Below are 14,320 nucleotides of genomic sequence, written 5' to 3' on the forward strand. Positions count from 1 at the left end.
TTTTTTCAATAGGAAAGTGTCCCCTGATTAGGTGTTTTTTATATATTTAGGCAAATTGCCAAGGATAACCATAAGCGAGTTCATTCATTATCCTTCTTAAAGGTGGCAATCCCGTTCACAAGACGAACATATACACACGATGCTGTACATAAACAAAGTCTTATTACAAGTCTTTGGGAGTGGCGTTGTAATTTGTCATTACAACAAAATTATGACACTGACAGGACTTAAACCCAGGACCCTTGGAGTGGTAGCCAAGTATCATAACCACCAAGTATTGGCCTTTGTTTGCTTCAAAGCTTCCTATTGTATAGCTTAAAACAATATTTTATACTTTGCTGAAATTTTAACAATAATGTAGGATTAATATTAGATGTGGGTTTGAATGAGAAATGAAGGCGAGTGTTAGTTACACTTTTTTTGATTTGCTATATGTAACTAAATATGATCTTAACAATTTCAATCCGATATATTTTCTTATTCTCAGAATTAATATTCGTTATTTTCAGCATGTATATGGCTTTTTCTATCATATCACTTTTGAAACAATTGCTAGACTGAAAAGGCAATTAGTTTCGCAACAAATTTGACATTAGATTTTGGAAATTTGATATTACGCGGAGGAGGCCTATCAACACTAGGAGTTTTTTTTAACCTTACAGAGTTCAAAGTTTTTTTTAATATATATTTTTGTACAAGTATATAAAAGAACAGAACAATTATTTTTTAAACAATGTATATGATTGAGCAAGTTTAAACAAACTACTGACAAAATTTGATTATAAAAAATTAAAATATAATAATTTAAAAAAATGAAAATTGACAACCAACAAACTTATTTGATTTGTGCAGTCTCCTAAGGATGGACAACAGTTTTTTTTCCGGTAGGTCTGATAATATATATAATATTTCTGACTTAATGCAATGGTTAAAAAAAATTAATTGGAGGAAGCCCTCTCTGCTGTTAGCTCTGTCTACACTATCAAACAAGTTTGACCAAAAAAAGGGTGATGTACCCAAAAATGGTAGTGAGATGTCCAAATATGGTAGTAATATGACATCATCATGTCCATATATGGGCACATCTAATTTTTCTTGCCATATAAAATTTGTTAGTAAAGACAGAGCTAGACTTTATGCTAAATAATGACTTATTTCTTACAGTTTGACTTTCTGGAGCGCATGCTTCACTGGTTTTCAGAACAACTTCTTCGACTTGTCGTAAACTCACACCTAAGATACTGAGCAACTCCACCGAATTCTTGCACAATAGGTCCTGTAAAAAGAAAATGGTTAAAAACATAGAAATACCATATAGGCCTATGTAAACGCTATATAGATGGATTTTATGCACAACCAGAGTCACCTTGGATGATAAGGAGTTTCTGTAAATTGTTTTTTGTAGGTGGTTAATTTAACGTCTGAAAAAGGGATACGGCTATCACTATCAGTGTGTGTAGTTTAAGGTTATATATACGCATGATCGACTTTCCATCGCCACGGTTGATCAATATTTGGTTGTAAATTCATTGTTTCGTATCAGTACCAGCAATATCAGTTAAACCGCAGGGTACGTTATGTGGTTTGTGGATTTTTAAGACCATTTTTTTAACCGGGTGGTTTCACATCAATTTCTGTTGTATTTATCTTCACTTCCATACATCCGTATCTGGGCAGACTTGCTGCTAAAATAATATTTTAATACCTGGCAAGTTGTAATATTGTTCTTTAAAAGGTGGTCTACCAAGCTTTCTTGCAATCCTATTCTGTTGACCTTCTTGGAAGCCATCTGAAACATAATAATAATATGTTTTGATTTGTTTGCTTCCAGGCTGACCAGTGTAGGCTCTGGACTGGTGGTAGGTAGTGCTTTATGCAGCTTAGGTCCATCTCGGCCGCCGTTTACAGAACACAATATTGTGTATGGAGGGCCAAAAGTAGTTATCGTAGTGAGAAGTGACGACATGTACAATGAATGATGATAACAATAATTTTGCACTGTATTTATTTTGATTTGAAAAGTCTAGAAAGTGCTGTGAATTAAAGAAAAAGAGGTCTCAAATAATTAAAAATTAGCCAGCTTTATAAATATTTATTATTATAAATTAATCGTAATATGCCTAGCCTACATAGAAGAGAAATTAACTAAGTAGTAGGACTAGTAGTAAAGAAAGTAGAACTAGGCCTAGGCCTAGCTAGTTTGGTGAGGCTAACCTAGTCTAGCTAGTAATAAGCTGAGTGAGGCAGCAGGCGTATGATAGGCCTACCACATACTCATGCTATGATGGCTATGCAGTCCAGTCAGTAGTACAGTAGGGCCTATAGTAGTGTAGGCTAGCCCAGTAAGTGTAAAATAGCAGGCCCGGGCTTTTTGAGTTTTTTTGTTCGTTTGTTAGAATAACGACTTTAGCTACTGTTTAAAATAGTAAGAACCTCCTTTATCCATCCATTATTCTACTATGAAACTACGTTAGGCTAGGCCTAGGCCTCACGTCACACGCACATAGCGGAAACATGTAATATGAGGAAAAAACATTTTTTGTAAATACCGCCACCAAATTTGTTCACTTTTTGATCGATAGGGGCAGCAAATAAAATTTTAGTTTTTTTTGTGTGCGTTTTAATTTAATGGTATATATTTTATCATAGAGAATCTATGATTTAATTAAGTCTACTGTGTTACAAACAAACAAACAAAATAAAAAAATACAGTTGTTGTTTCAACGCGTTTTAATTTTGTTAGAAAGAGCTTCCTTTTTGGTATAATTATAACTATTGCGTTTACGTCCTTTTTATACTACATTATAAATAGAATTACCGATAAGCCTATATGTTAGTAAGATAGGACTATATTAAATTAAGTTATTGATAATATCATAGAATTGATTCAGTTGCAACAGGAAATATACAAGACAGACTATGGCGCTTGATTGACAAGTTAATTGTATTAATTGGTGCGAGTGAACTAAATTGACTTGCCAAAGGATCTGGAACCACATAATGAATTATGATTATTATAAAATGACACTAATATACTTTTAAGCTTGGTTCCCACTAGAACGTAACGCAAGGACGTAAACGCAACGCAAGCTTTTTAACCACCAATGACAAGCGAAGTTATAGACAGTTAGCAATCACAAGCGAATAAGCCATTGCTTGTGATTGGTCAATTCACTTGCGTTGCGTTACGTCCTTGTGTTGCGTCGCCAGTGGGAACCACGCTTTACTAATGATGACTACTAAAAAGTATTACACGGCTGCAGTGATTCATATTCAAAACAACAAAAAGATAGACAATAGCTTACACTCCCTCCTAAATGAGGTATAATTCTATGTATTTTATCGAGGGTAGCGTGTTTAATCATGAATTTTTATATTATTTCAAATATTGTGATGGCGCTAGTAACACTTCGTTATGCATGATTAATTAATATAACGACGTAGTGCATAAGCATAACGATTAATACTCCATTGTCAATTGTAACAAGCCAGAGATGAGTTAATAAAGTACAACATAATTTAGCTGATTGTTGTTAGTTTTAACTTTTCGTCAGAAGAGTATTGACCACGTCATAATATTCTATTAAAATGTTAAAGCTTTAACTTTGTTAAGCTATAATAATACATTCCATGAAGTCACCAATTGTGTGTATGACGTCTAGCCTGAATAAATTAGCAATAACTGTGCTTTAATTGCATTTATTTTATACTATGCAAGAGAGACAAAAAAGATGGAAACCAGATAACTTCCTCAAGTGACGATCAAAAACAGGTAAGCTACATCCTCTAATTTAAATCCCAGGTCAGATAAGAAAGTGTTTTAATTAGACGATAATAATAGAGAATTTATGAAAATAATAGTTGACATTGCCTACGTCACTGTCAACAGGATATTCAATAGTTATCCCAACTTAGATGTCTACTAATAAGCTGTCTGAATATCAACTATAAAAACGAAACATCTTGAAAACCGTTTCATTTTTTATTTATAAAAACGACGTTCTGATCTGAAAACGCATTTTGAAGCTGAGGTGAGTGTTTAGAAATATTATAGTTACTATATAGGCTATCTAACTTAAAATGTTAGTAGCTATATTTTCTTTTGTTGCCCATTATTTAGATTTTCTGCTTTTTGATGTTGTGTCATGCTGTCCCGTCCGTCCAATCCTGATGTTCCATTTCGAGGGAGAGCTAGCTTATTGCTGAAATTTAGGCGATTTTCTAAAACTTTTTCTGCAGTTTTTTACTTGAAATTGGCCTGTGGTATATAAAATAGGCAAATACATTCGTAAAAATATAAGTGCAATATCAGAAACTTAACAGTTGTTACTTACCCGGCTCCAACCATGATGTGTCTGAGTTCTTAAGACTCTCACACCTCAAAAACTGTCCACGATAGTGTCACATATAACAAGCAATACCCTCCTCAAAATAATTAAAAACTAAAAAGCATTGTTCATCAATTATTCTTTGAATAAAATATGATGTGAACTATTTCTTAATCTATATCCGTACAGTAAACATATTGTAATGTGTGCCAACATATTTATATTTTTACCAAATGCAGTATAAAACTAAGTTATGACTATGTTACTTCGTCACTATTCGCATAATCGGATATAAAATGTGGTAACATAATTGGTATCATTAGGCTTAACAATTTGTTATTTCATCATGTAGGAAGATGATACTGCTGTCTATCTTCGCTATCTTGTCTCTAACTGGAGAGGCAACGGCATGCTTCACGTGTCCACCGACTTGGACGGCATTCGGCAACAGTTGCTATCGGCTGTTTCGAACCAACAGGAGTGTCAATTGGAACGAGGCTGTAGACCTATGCAGGTATAATTTATTCATAACTATTTACCTCACTTTTCTCTAAATGGGGACTAAATCTTAGGCATATTCTCACTCTTTAGATTGTTTAATTTCTTAGCATCCAAACACAACTTGTTGTTTTTTGACTACGATTGTCTTTTTTGCGTTTATTTTCCATTATTTGGTACTATCAGTCGGTCTTCATATACGTATTTCATACCACCCCAAAAAGATCACACGAGTAGGCCTATTATTTGATTAATTTTCTATCATAGATTACATGTAAATTGTGAAGAGATGTTAGAAGCAAAACTTGTGAAAATTGAAACATATGAAGAGAATAACTTCTTATCGCAATGGCTTTGGTCCGCGTACTACGCAATAAATACGTACGCATGGATTGGACTCCGGGAACACCAAGTGATAGGACGGCAGTTCTCGTGGCTCGACGGACAAAAGCTGGAGAGATACGCGTACTCAAATTGGAAACGTGAGGAGAATAAACCTTCTAGGACGCCGGGAGAATGCGTTTATATGGCAGTCGATACGGCGGTTGGATGGGAACGCGATTACGGAAACTGGAAAGATTATCCTTGTATCCATAAGGAACAGTGGCTGGAGTCGTACTTATGTGAGATGCCAAGCTGTAGAACAGGTTAGACTATACATACTGATCAACACTCCTTTCGCCTGTCGATTTGATACGGGTGTAACCTCTTTTTCCAGAACCTGTCACTGCTGGTGTCCACCTTTGAAAATGAAAGTTCAAATAGGAACATTTGAACAGACAATCCCCTAAAGAAGCTTTTAACCAGTGCTACCAATAACATAAACTTCATAGACTAGTTAAACTAAAATACAATGACCTCATTAAAAAGTTTATTCTGGCTATTGCCACGTACTCAGGTAACTGCGAACCGGTTGATGTTATCTGGCTGTAAGCCGGTGTGATATTTTTGATTAGGTAATTTAATTTAGATTCATATACACGTCATGGACATATTATTTATGTCATGCGGAGAATAAAATAAATTAATCTTTTTCCTACTTTTACTTTGCTAATTATTTTAATGATAGGACAAACTGATTTTCTGAACGGTGTGGAAGCACAAAGACCAAATGACGCCAGTTGTCCCGAAGGTAAGTTCACAAGAATTCAGGCTTAGTTTTACCCGGTTAAACTGGTGACCTACCTACGAAAGTAAACGATAATTGGCCCATTAATCCACCTTACCTGGGTATAAATATAAATAACTAAACCTAAATAGGTAATATCAATTTAACATATTTTGATTGGACAGAAGTTTATGACGTAATATTATTTATTTTGAAAAAAATAACAAATTTTTCCAAAAACACTCCCATTTTTCTTTTAGCTCTTAAATGTTCAGATCGTCCGTGTTTAAACGGTGCTACTTGTTCAGACGACGAGCCACAGGGCTACGTATGTCAATGTCAAAATGGATACATAGGAAAACATTGCGAAAAAGGTAGGCTAAACATTATTAAAACTTCTCTTACGCAACTAATGTTCACTATAAACACACGGTTACACGTAATACACTGCATCCACTGTTTCAATGTATAGTATTAAGAGAAGGTTATCTAATTATCGTTTCTTTATTCAGATATTGACGAATGCTCTTCATCTCCGTGTCTAAACAGTGGTTCATGTGAAGATGGAGAAAACGGTTACATCTGCGCATGTTCGAACATGTATTCTGGCGATAATTGTGAAATACGTACGACATTTCGGGATTGTACCAGATATTATTCAAGATTTCTTCTGAAATCAAGTGTTCCATCCATGCATTGGCTTCCATTCAAGTTTTTTTTTTCTGTTTTTAAATATTACATTTTGTTTGTATATTTTCATACATTAAATATTAAAAGTGACTGAGAAAAATATATCATATCAATAATATTTTTCTATTATAATTGCTTTCTACAGGTTTGACAAAAAGAGGAAGTCAGCAGCAGCAAGTGTTAGAACTTTTAACAAGACCAATCCCTTCAACAACAAACAACGACTCGCTACCGGTACCACTCGGTGTTGGTGTTCTACCAAAGAATCAGCAATTCTCCGTGTTTAGTATCTCACACAACGAAGAAGCACGAGCAGCTATCGAGTTTATCGATAAAGCGCCTACGTTTGAACAGGCGATTGGAAGGGCAGCGGCACTGCGAGGTCAAATGAATGAAGAAATGTGGATGCTTGTTGCTGCAAGAGGTCTTGAGAATCGGAACGATCTCGATGGAAGCTTAGTTCTCCCGCCAATGTTTCAGATTCTCCCGACCAGTTTCTTCAGCAAAGATACAATTGAAAACTCAATCACCAAGACACAAAGTGCATCTCCTACTAATACCACAAACGATGTCGAGAATGTTATTTCGAAAGATACATCAATGTTTAATAATATAGCTGATATCCCGATGGCTACGGAAGCAGTACCATCATGGGGAGCAGGTGAGACGGAGCACTACTGCACATCCGATCCAGACGATGAGATCTTGTCACCTCGCGATGCCGAATCATTGTTATCTTGGTGGAGAGAAGATGTCAGACTGAACTATTTTCATTATCAATGGCACTCTCAGTTCCCGCCAAGTGGTACCGGTTCCCGCCCTTTTGATCGTCAGGGTGAGCTGTTCTACTACATGCACCAGCAGATGCTGGCACGGTACGATGTTGAAAGACTAGCTGTTGGGTTAAGTCTTACACATCCTTTAAGTGATTGGAAGTCACCTATCATTGTAAGTAAACATTAATGATAAAAATATTAATTGGAAAATTAAAATCAAAAAGTGTTAGGTTCATCAACACATGGCTCAGTCCTCCATAAACACAACGTAATGAAACACTCAATAATTGCAGTATGCGATAAAAAATTAATATAAAACACTACTTTTCAGGAAGGATATCATCCAGGCCTGTTAGCAAGGAACACTTCTTACGGATTCTCTTCTCGTCCTCCTGGTATGGTCTTAAGCAATGACATCAGAAGCAAACCAGACATTTATATTCCAGTACCAACTGGAATGAAGATACTGGAACACTTGACGGAACTCCGAAGAAGAATTCTCGGCGCCATTACGTCACAGAAAATGCAAACAGTAAATATTTTCTTTATAGTACTCAAAATTCTCAATTCTGAGGTAGACGAAAACAATCGAAAACTTTTTTAGAAATAACCGTCTTGGATGTTTCTAGAAACTTAGATCTGCTTATTGTTATTAACAAAAAAACTATATTTTTACAGGAAAATCAAGAAATGGTTAGGACAAATATCGAACTGCTTGGAAGCGCAATTCAAGCGAATATCGGTAGCCCGAATCAGAATATTTACGGTAAACTCGGACTTCACGCCTGGGGACATATATTGATCTCCTTCATTACAGACCCTATGGCACAGTACAACATACCTCCTGGTGTGATGTTTGACGTCAAGACGGCATGTAGAGATCCAGTGTTCTACAGATGGCATAAGTTTGTAAACGAGTTCTTGGTGTTCCATAAGGAGACTCTTCAACCATATAAGAAGGACGATTTAATGTGGAATGATGTGGAAGTAAGACCGCCTTTTTAAACTACAAAAACGTGCACTTTGGATTTGCGTGGGAGAATCATTTAGAGCCCATACAAAATTACTTTTTAAAAGATTTAACGTTTTAAACATTTATGATATAAATAAATTACAAGTTGCCTCATTTATGTACCGTTTATCTAACAATTTACTGCCTTCACATTTTAGTGCTTTATTTACAAGAATTGACGAACGCCATTCCTATAAAACCAGATCCTCTGTAAACAATTATATTTTTGATAATTTAAATGTTAAGGCTCGACGATCTTCTATTTATTAATTTGGTCCTAAACTTTGGACTTCACTCTCAAATGAACTTAAACAGAAATCTTCCTTTTCTAGTTTTAAATCTAATTTCAAACACAACACAATATATATATAAGTGAGAAAACTGCACCTTATTTTTTATTTCTTTTGGTCTAAATAAACGCAAAGCACCATTTGAAAAGTCGTTTACGTTCGTTAAGTTACCATCGCTGGTAATTCCTTTTTTTATTTATTCGGATTACAGATAATGGATGTCAGTGTGAACACAGTGAAATCGAACTCCAGTCCAATCAAGAATCGACTTATGACGTATACAAAATCAATGGATATCGATGTACCAAAAGATATGTTCATAATCAATAGAGACATTAATATCGATCCAGTAAAGGTAAACCTAATAACTATACATTTTGTTTTGATCGATTATCCTGAAGAATGTGTTGGGGACCATGTTGAAATTACTCTACTGTTAACTACTACGGTAACTAAATATGTTAAAGCTTGAACCTGTTTATGTTTATGCAATTATTTAGGAAGCTATGATTGCACTTTATCTGAATTTCGACTGTCTTTGGTGGTACTTCCAGAATTCCTTCTATTAGAGGATTCCTGTGTGAATGTCTAGGCAAAAGATGATCACCACCATTTTATTTTCTTAAATGCAGATAACAGTAAAGTCCGCTGACCACACTCCATTTTACTACACAATACGAGTTAACAGAAAGACTTTGGCGCCTATAAAGGCGATCGTTAGAGTGTTCCTTGCACCAATCCGTGACGAAACTGGAAGAGCGTTGAACATTAATATGCAACGGCGACTGGCTATCGAGATGGACAAATTTACAGTTGATTGTACGTGCAGCGCATTTTAGTAGTAAACTATAAACAAAAACTGTTTTTCTTTATGTATCTTGTACTTTAAAGGGTCTTTTACAACTTTACATTGTCTTAGTAAGGTCCATGCCATTGCTAGAAAATGTATGTGAACTTAAATTGATTTAATTGGACAGCTAGTGATTATTGTATATTAAAATGTATGACTTGTTTTCTATCAATTTTACAAAACGCAATGTGTTTCAATCTTTTAATAAGAACTTGTTTAACTAATTTTTCAACAGTAAATTTTACTACTGAAACCATCACCCGTTACTCTAATGAGTCAACGATGCTTGTTTCACAAGAAAAAACAATATCCGATCAAGAGAAGGATATCAAGTCTGGCAGCGACACAGTCTGTCCAGAAAACAGTTACTGCAACTGTGGCTGGCCTTCAAACTTGCTGCTACCAAGAGGAACAAGAAACGGAATGAAGTTTAACCTTTTTGTTATGCTAACAAATTGGGCAGAAGACATCACAAGTGAGGATTCCGACATCACCAAAGGGTCTACTTTATGTGGGTTGAAAGGGCGCAAGTATCCCGATAAAAAGCCCATGGGATTTCCATTCGATAGGGCGATTAAACTGAGTAATACACCTGGACAAGGCTTGGTGACGATCAGTGATTTCGCGCAACAGTTTGGTAGAAGTAATATGCATGCAAGTATTATCAAGATCAGTAACGCCAAGTCCAGTTGTCCAACGGACGAACAACCAAGTAAGCAACAATGCTGGCAAATGTAAAAAGAAACAAGTGACGTCAGGCAGAAACAAGTGACGTAATGCCGAAACAAGTGACGTCATGGCGAAACATAATCGGTGTTATAATAATTATATTAATAAGGTGTTAGGATACAGGTGCTATTAATGACACTGCAATTATCTTTATTTTACTAAATGGTTTACGAAATTTGGGAGTACCCAAATATAACCATATGAAATCTTCTTTTATGAATCTGTACTTCACAGATACAGTAGTGATTATTTTAACAGAAAGATTTTCTATTTAAAAACAAATCTAGTACAAATATATACCTGACGTTGTTTATCACTGTAAATCATTATTTATTGCTATTACAAAATATTTATATCACTTTTAGATTCAATTTATAAAGATGATTAAGTTTATTTATTCTTAACATTTATTTATCTTGTTGTATTGAAATAAGGTCAAGGAATGACGCAACATACAAAATACATTTTGTTTCCAAAACCATTTTATTACAGTATTAAAAGATTAAATTATGCAAAAACTGACTTTCGTTTGTTATAAAAATATAGTTTTTAAATTGTATATATATAATATAAATGCTTCTAGTTAAAGACCAACACAAGGAGTTGGATTGGAAACAGACTGTTGTTGCTGCTACTGTGTCTGTGGTAAGTTTTGTTGCTGCAAATGTGTCTGTAATGATTTTTGTTATAAGTTGTGTTGCTGCAAATGTCTGTGGTGGTGGCTGGTAAGTGGTAAGTTTTGTTGCTGCAACTGTGTTTATGGTAAGTTTTGTTGCTGCAACTGCGTTTGTGGTAAGTTTTGTTGCTGCAACTGTGTTTGTGGTAAGTTTTGTTGCTGCAAATGTGTCTGTAATGATTTTTGTTATAAGTTGTGTTGCTGCAAATGTCTGTGGTGGTGGCTGGTAAGTGGTAAGTTTTGTTGCTGCAACTGTGTTTATGGTAAGTTTTGTTGCTGCAACTGTGTTTATGGTAAGTTTTGTTGCTGCAACTGCGTTTGTGGTAAGTTTTGTTGCTGCAACTGTGTTTGTGGTAAGTTTTGTTGCTGCAAATGTGTCTGTAATGATTTTTGTTATAAGTTGTGTTGCTGCAAATGTCTGTGGTGTTGGCTGGTAAGTGGTAAGTTTTGTTGCTGCAACTGTGTTTATGGTAAGTTTTGTTGCTGCAACTGTGTTTATGGTAAGTTTTGTTGCTGCAACTGCGTTTGTGGTAAGTTTTGTTGCTGCAACTGTGTTTGTGGTAAGTTTTGTTAATGCAACTGAGTCTGTGGTAAATTTTGTTGCTGCAAATTTGTCTGTAGTGACTGTTATTGCTGCAACTGTGTTTGTGGTAAATTTTGTTGCTGCAACAATGTCTGTGGTATGTTTTGTTGCTGTAACTGTGTCTGTGGCTGCTGTTGCTGCAACTGTGTCTGTGGTAAGTTTTGTTGCTGCAATTGTGTCTGTGGTGACTGCAGTTGCTGCAACTGTGTCTGTGGTAAATTTTGTTGTTGCGATTGTGACAAGTTTTGTTGCTGCAACTGTGGTAAGTTTTGTTGCTGCAACTGTGTCTGTGGTAAGTTTTGTTGCTGTTGATGATGTAAATGTTGCTGTAGCAGTTGTTGTTGCTGTTGTTGAGAATGATGCTGTTGATGAATACCGTCAAGAGTGTGTGTAGTGATGCCTTGAAAGTCTGCCTGATCACATACAGCAGGTATAAAGTGTTGGTTCCCCAGTAAGTTGGCATACATTCCTGATGGTGTTTCTATATTACTTGTATCATTAACAAGTGAATAACTTGGATGAGCAGGAACCGACGTAATCTGCATAGGTAACGTACATACCAAACTTGTCGAAACTGTGATTTCATTAAGCGGACGACCTTGAGGAAAGGTCACAATGTTACTGTAATCGTTCATGCATGTTTCCACTGCAGTTTTCTTTACATTTGTATCGTTCTTATTTCTTTTTCTTTTAGTTAAATTATTGCATTTTGTTTCTGTGGTACTATTTGGTTTCTTCTTTAAGTTATGAGTTTCACGGTCATACTTGCCCCTCTTGGACGGACCTTTTTCGGGCCAGTGGCCCTCTTTAAGCTGTTTATAAATAGCAGCACATGTTGCCTTTGAGATCCCTGTATACATTGAAGCCCTTTGGCTTATATCTTTTACCGACTGAATCTGTTTACATCAAACAAAATATTTTAATAAAATTGTACACATTAGAAAATATATTTTACGATGAACTATTAAAACAGACATGTTTAATGCAGTAGACCACTTAGGTCCAGATGGTGCCATTAATATAAGAGGGGAATTGATTTAAACAGGTACTGTAGGATTGAATAAGTGCTTGATACTACGTACTTGCAATTCATTTCTATTTTGCATGTACTGTATGCGTTATCATGAACAGAAGTTAAATAATGTACTACTTAAATTTAAAAAGAATTACAAGTCAGGAAAGGAGCATGTTTGGTGTAGGATAAAAATCACAGTAAACCCTGCCAATTAAGATAACAAAATCCACCATAAAATTGTATAATAACGTTAAACAAAAGTAAATAAATAAATATAAAATTATTAACCTCTTTCAATTTCTTTTCATTATGACAGCACAGTAATACTCTGGCTATAATATCCATCTCTGCTTGTGTTAAATCTTGTTTAGTTCCCCTTTTTTCTCTTTCTGGAAACTAATTAAAGAAAAAATATAACCAAACATTAAAAAGACATTTACTTTTGCAAATAAAAATTATAGCAAATGTACCCACAAATTAGCAAATGTACCCAAAAATGTATGCTAGTAATATTAGTAGTAATTTACACATTTATACTTTTTTTGTTTTTTTTTAAATGGGATTCTGCAAAGTCCAAAGGTTGATATATAATAATTATAACTTAACTAACTGTATGCTTTAAATTGACCATTTGGAAAACAAAGGTCATTAAATACTATGAATATACAGTATCTCCTTAATCAAAGAATTAAAGGTCAGATAACAACTACAGTCATCATACATACATGAAGCTCGTCTGAGGTTTTCAAGTTCAACTTTGCAGCATCACTTGCAGTTGATTTGTTTGGACAACGAAAGCTGACATGACCACTTGACCGACATATCTTGCATTTCTTCTTATGGTATTTCTTGTTGTGTCCAAATTCACCACATACTGAACACGAGTTTTGCCGGACAGATTTCCTATTTTAAAAAAAATCTAAATGTTTTAGTTTGAAGCGAAGTTTTGTTTGTACCAAAAAACCTTCAATATCCTAGGCTAAACTCATACCAACTTTACCAGTAGAAGTTACATACTACAGATTATAGTATACGGTAGTCTAAATTTAATTTAGCCTACACGCTTGCTAGAGACGTTCTAGTTACTTAGAGTACAGTTGGTGTATTGTTGTATTGAAATCTAATAATAATAATATATTTTCATATTTTAGAAATATATAAATAAATTAGATTATAAAATTCAACATTTAGATCAAAAACAATGCGTAAAATCACATTATTAAAATCATTATTTAGGCTAGGCCTAGTAAGCAACAAGTTGGAGGACCTTGCAAGAGGCTACTAGCCTAGTGGGAGAAATCCTGCTGTGTCAGTGTACGGTGTTTGAACTTTGGGCCTAGGTAGGCCTAGCCTAGTAGCTAGCGCCAAGAACTTGAAGGCCTAGCTACCTAGGCTAGATAGTATTCCTAGTATAACCGTATATATAATAACGTACCCTTCTGATGACACATATTCTTTAGACAATACTTGTGTATTATTTACTAATTCTGTTGTATTTTGATGATTAGTTTTTCTTTCGCTCCCGACAATTTCTTCCATTGTTTTTATTTGTGGGGCGCCTCCTATAGGTAACTCGACGTATGGTATGCTGCTCTTTCTTAGGCTTTAATTTTTTTTTTTATTTGTATAAATTATTATTTATAATATCTGGCGTTAAAGAAATTCATAAGTAATGAGTTTTATTACTATACTAATTTAATATAAATTAAAAGAAAGATATCAATACAGACTATGTAAATGTGGATTTACTTAAAAACAGAGCTTC

At 34.8% G+C, this 14,320-nt stretch overlaps 2 protein-coding genes across 7 annotated transcripts in view; both read right to left on the reverse strand.

Moving 5' to 3' along the window:
• The window catches only part of LOC140061062 (DNA repair protein RAD51 homolog 2-like), a 138,227-nt gene extending 135,723 nt beyond the window's left edge, over positions 1 to 2,504 (reverse strand). For 4 of the 6 annotated variants that reach the window (XR_011847398.1, XM_072107477.1, XM_072107480.1 and 1 more), the window contains exons 1-3: positions 2,434 to 2,504; positions 1,706 to 1,789; positions 1,163 to 1,276 (exon numbers count right to left, since the gene is read on the reverse strand). Coding sequence is in view for 3 of the 6 variants with exons in the window: in XM_072107477.1 (XP_071963578.1) it covers positions 1,163 to 1,276; positions 1,706 to 1,789 (198 nt within the window). In the remaining 3 variants the exon portion in view is untranslated. Of the gene's footprint in view, positions 1 to 1,162; positions 1,277 to 1,705; positions 1,790 to 2,214; positions 2,337 to 2,433 lie in introns of those variants that run through there. The other 2 variants (XR_011847400.1, XR_011847399.1) reach the window with 2 other exon arrangements.
• An 8,206-nt stretch (positions 2,505 to 10,710) lies between these two features.
• Positions 10,711 to 14,103, reverse strand: LOC140060521 (uncharacterized). Its single transcript, XM_072106777.1, has 4 exons — positions 13,991 to 14,103; positions 13,281 to 13,458; positions 12,844 to 12,951; positions 10,711 to 12,436 (listed from the first exon to the last, which is right to left on the reverse strand). The coding sequence occupies exons 1-4, from the start codon at positions 14,092 to 14,094 to the stop codon at positions 11,585 to 11,587; spliced, it is 1,242 nt and encodes a 413-aa protein (XP_071962878.1). The 5' UTR covers positions 14,095 to 14,103; the 3' UTR covers positions 10,711 to 11,584.
• Positions 14,104 to 14,320: the final 217 nt, after the last annotated feature.

The sequence above is a fragment of the Antedon mediterranea genome, chromosome 10, assembly GCF_964355755.1.
Source record: "Antedon mediterranea chromosome 10, ecAntMedi1.1, whole genome shotgun sequence".
In the NCBI taxonomy this organism is placed as follows: domain Eukaryota; kingdom Metazoa; phylum Echinodermata; class Crinoidea; order Comatulida; family Antedonidae; genus Antedon; species Antedon mediterranea.

Excerpts from the sequence above, each read along its gene's own strand:
- LOC140060521 (XM_072106777.1), bottom strand. The coding sequence starts at position 14,094 with ATGGAAGAAATTGTCGGGAGCGAAAGAAAAACTAATCATCAAAATACA. Across the intron at positions 13,459-13,990 it reads GAATATGTGTCATCAGAAGG|GAAATCTGTCCGGCAAAACT; the intron begins GTACGTTATTAT and ends TTTTTAAAATAG. Across the intron at positions 12,437-12,843 it reads ATGAAAAGAAATTGAAAGAG|ATTCAGTCGGTAAAAGATAT; the intron begins GTTAATAATTTT and ends TGATGTAAACAG.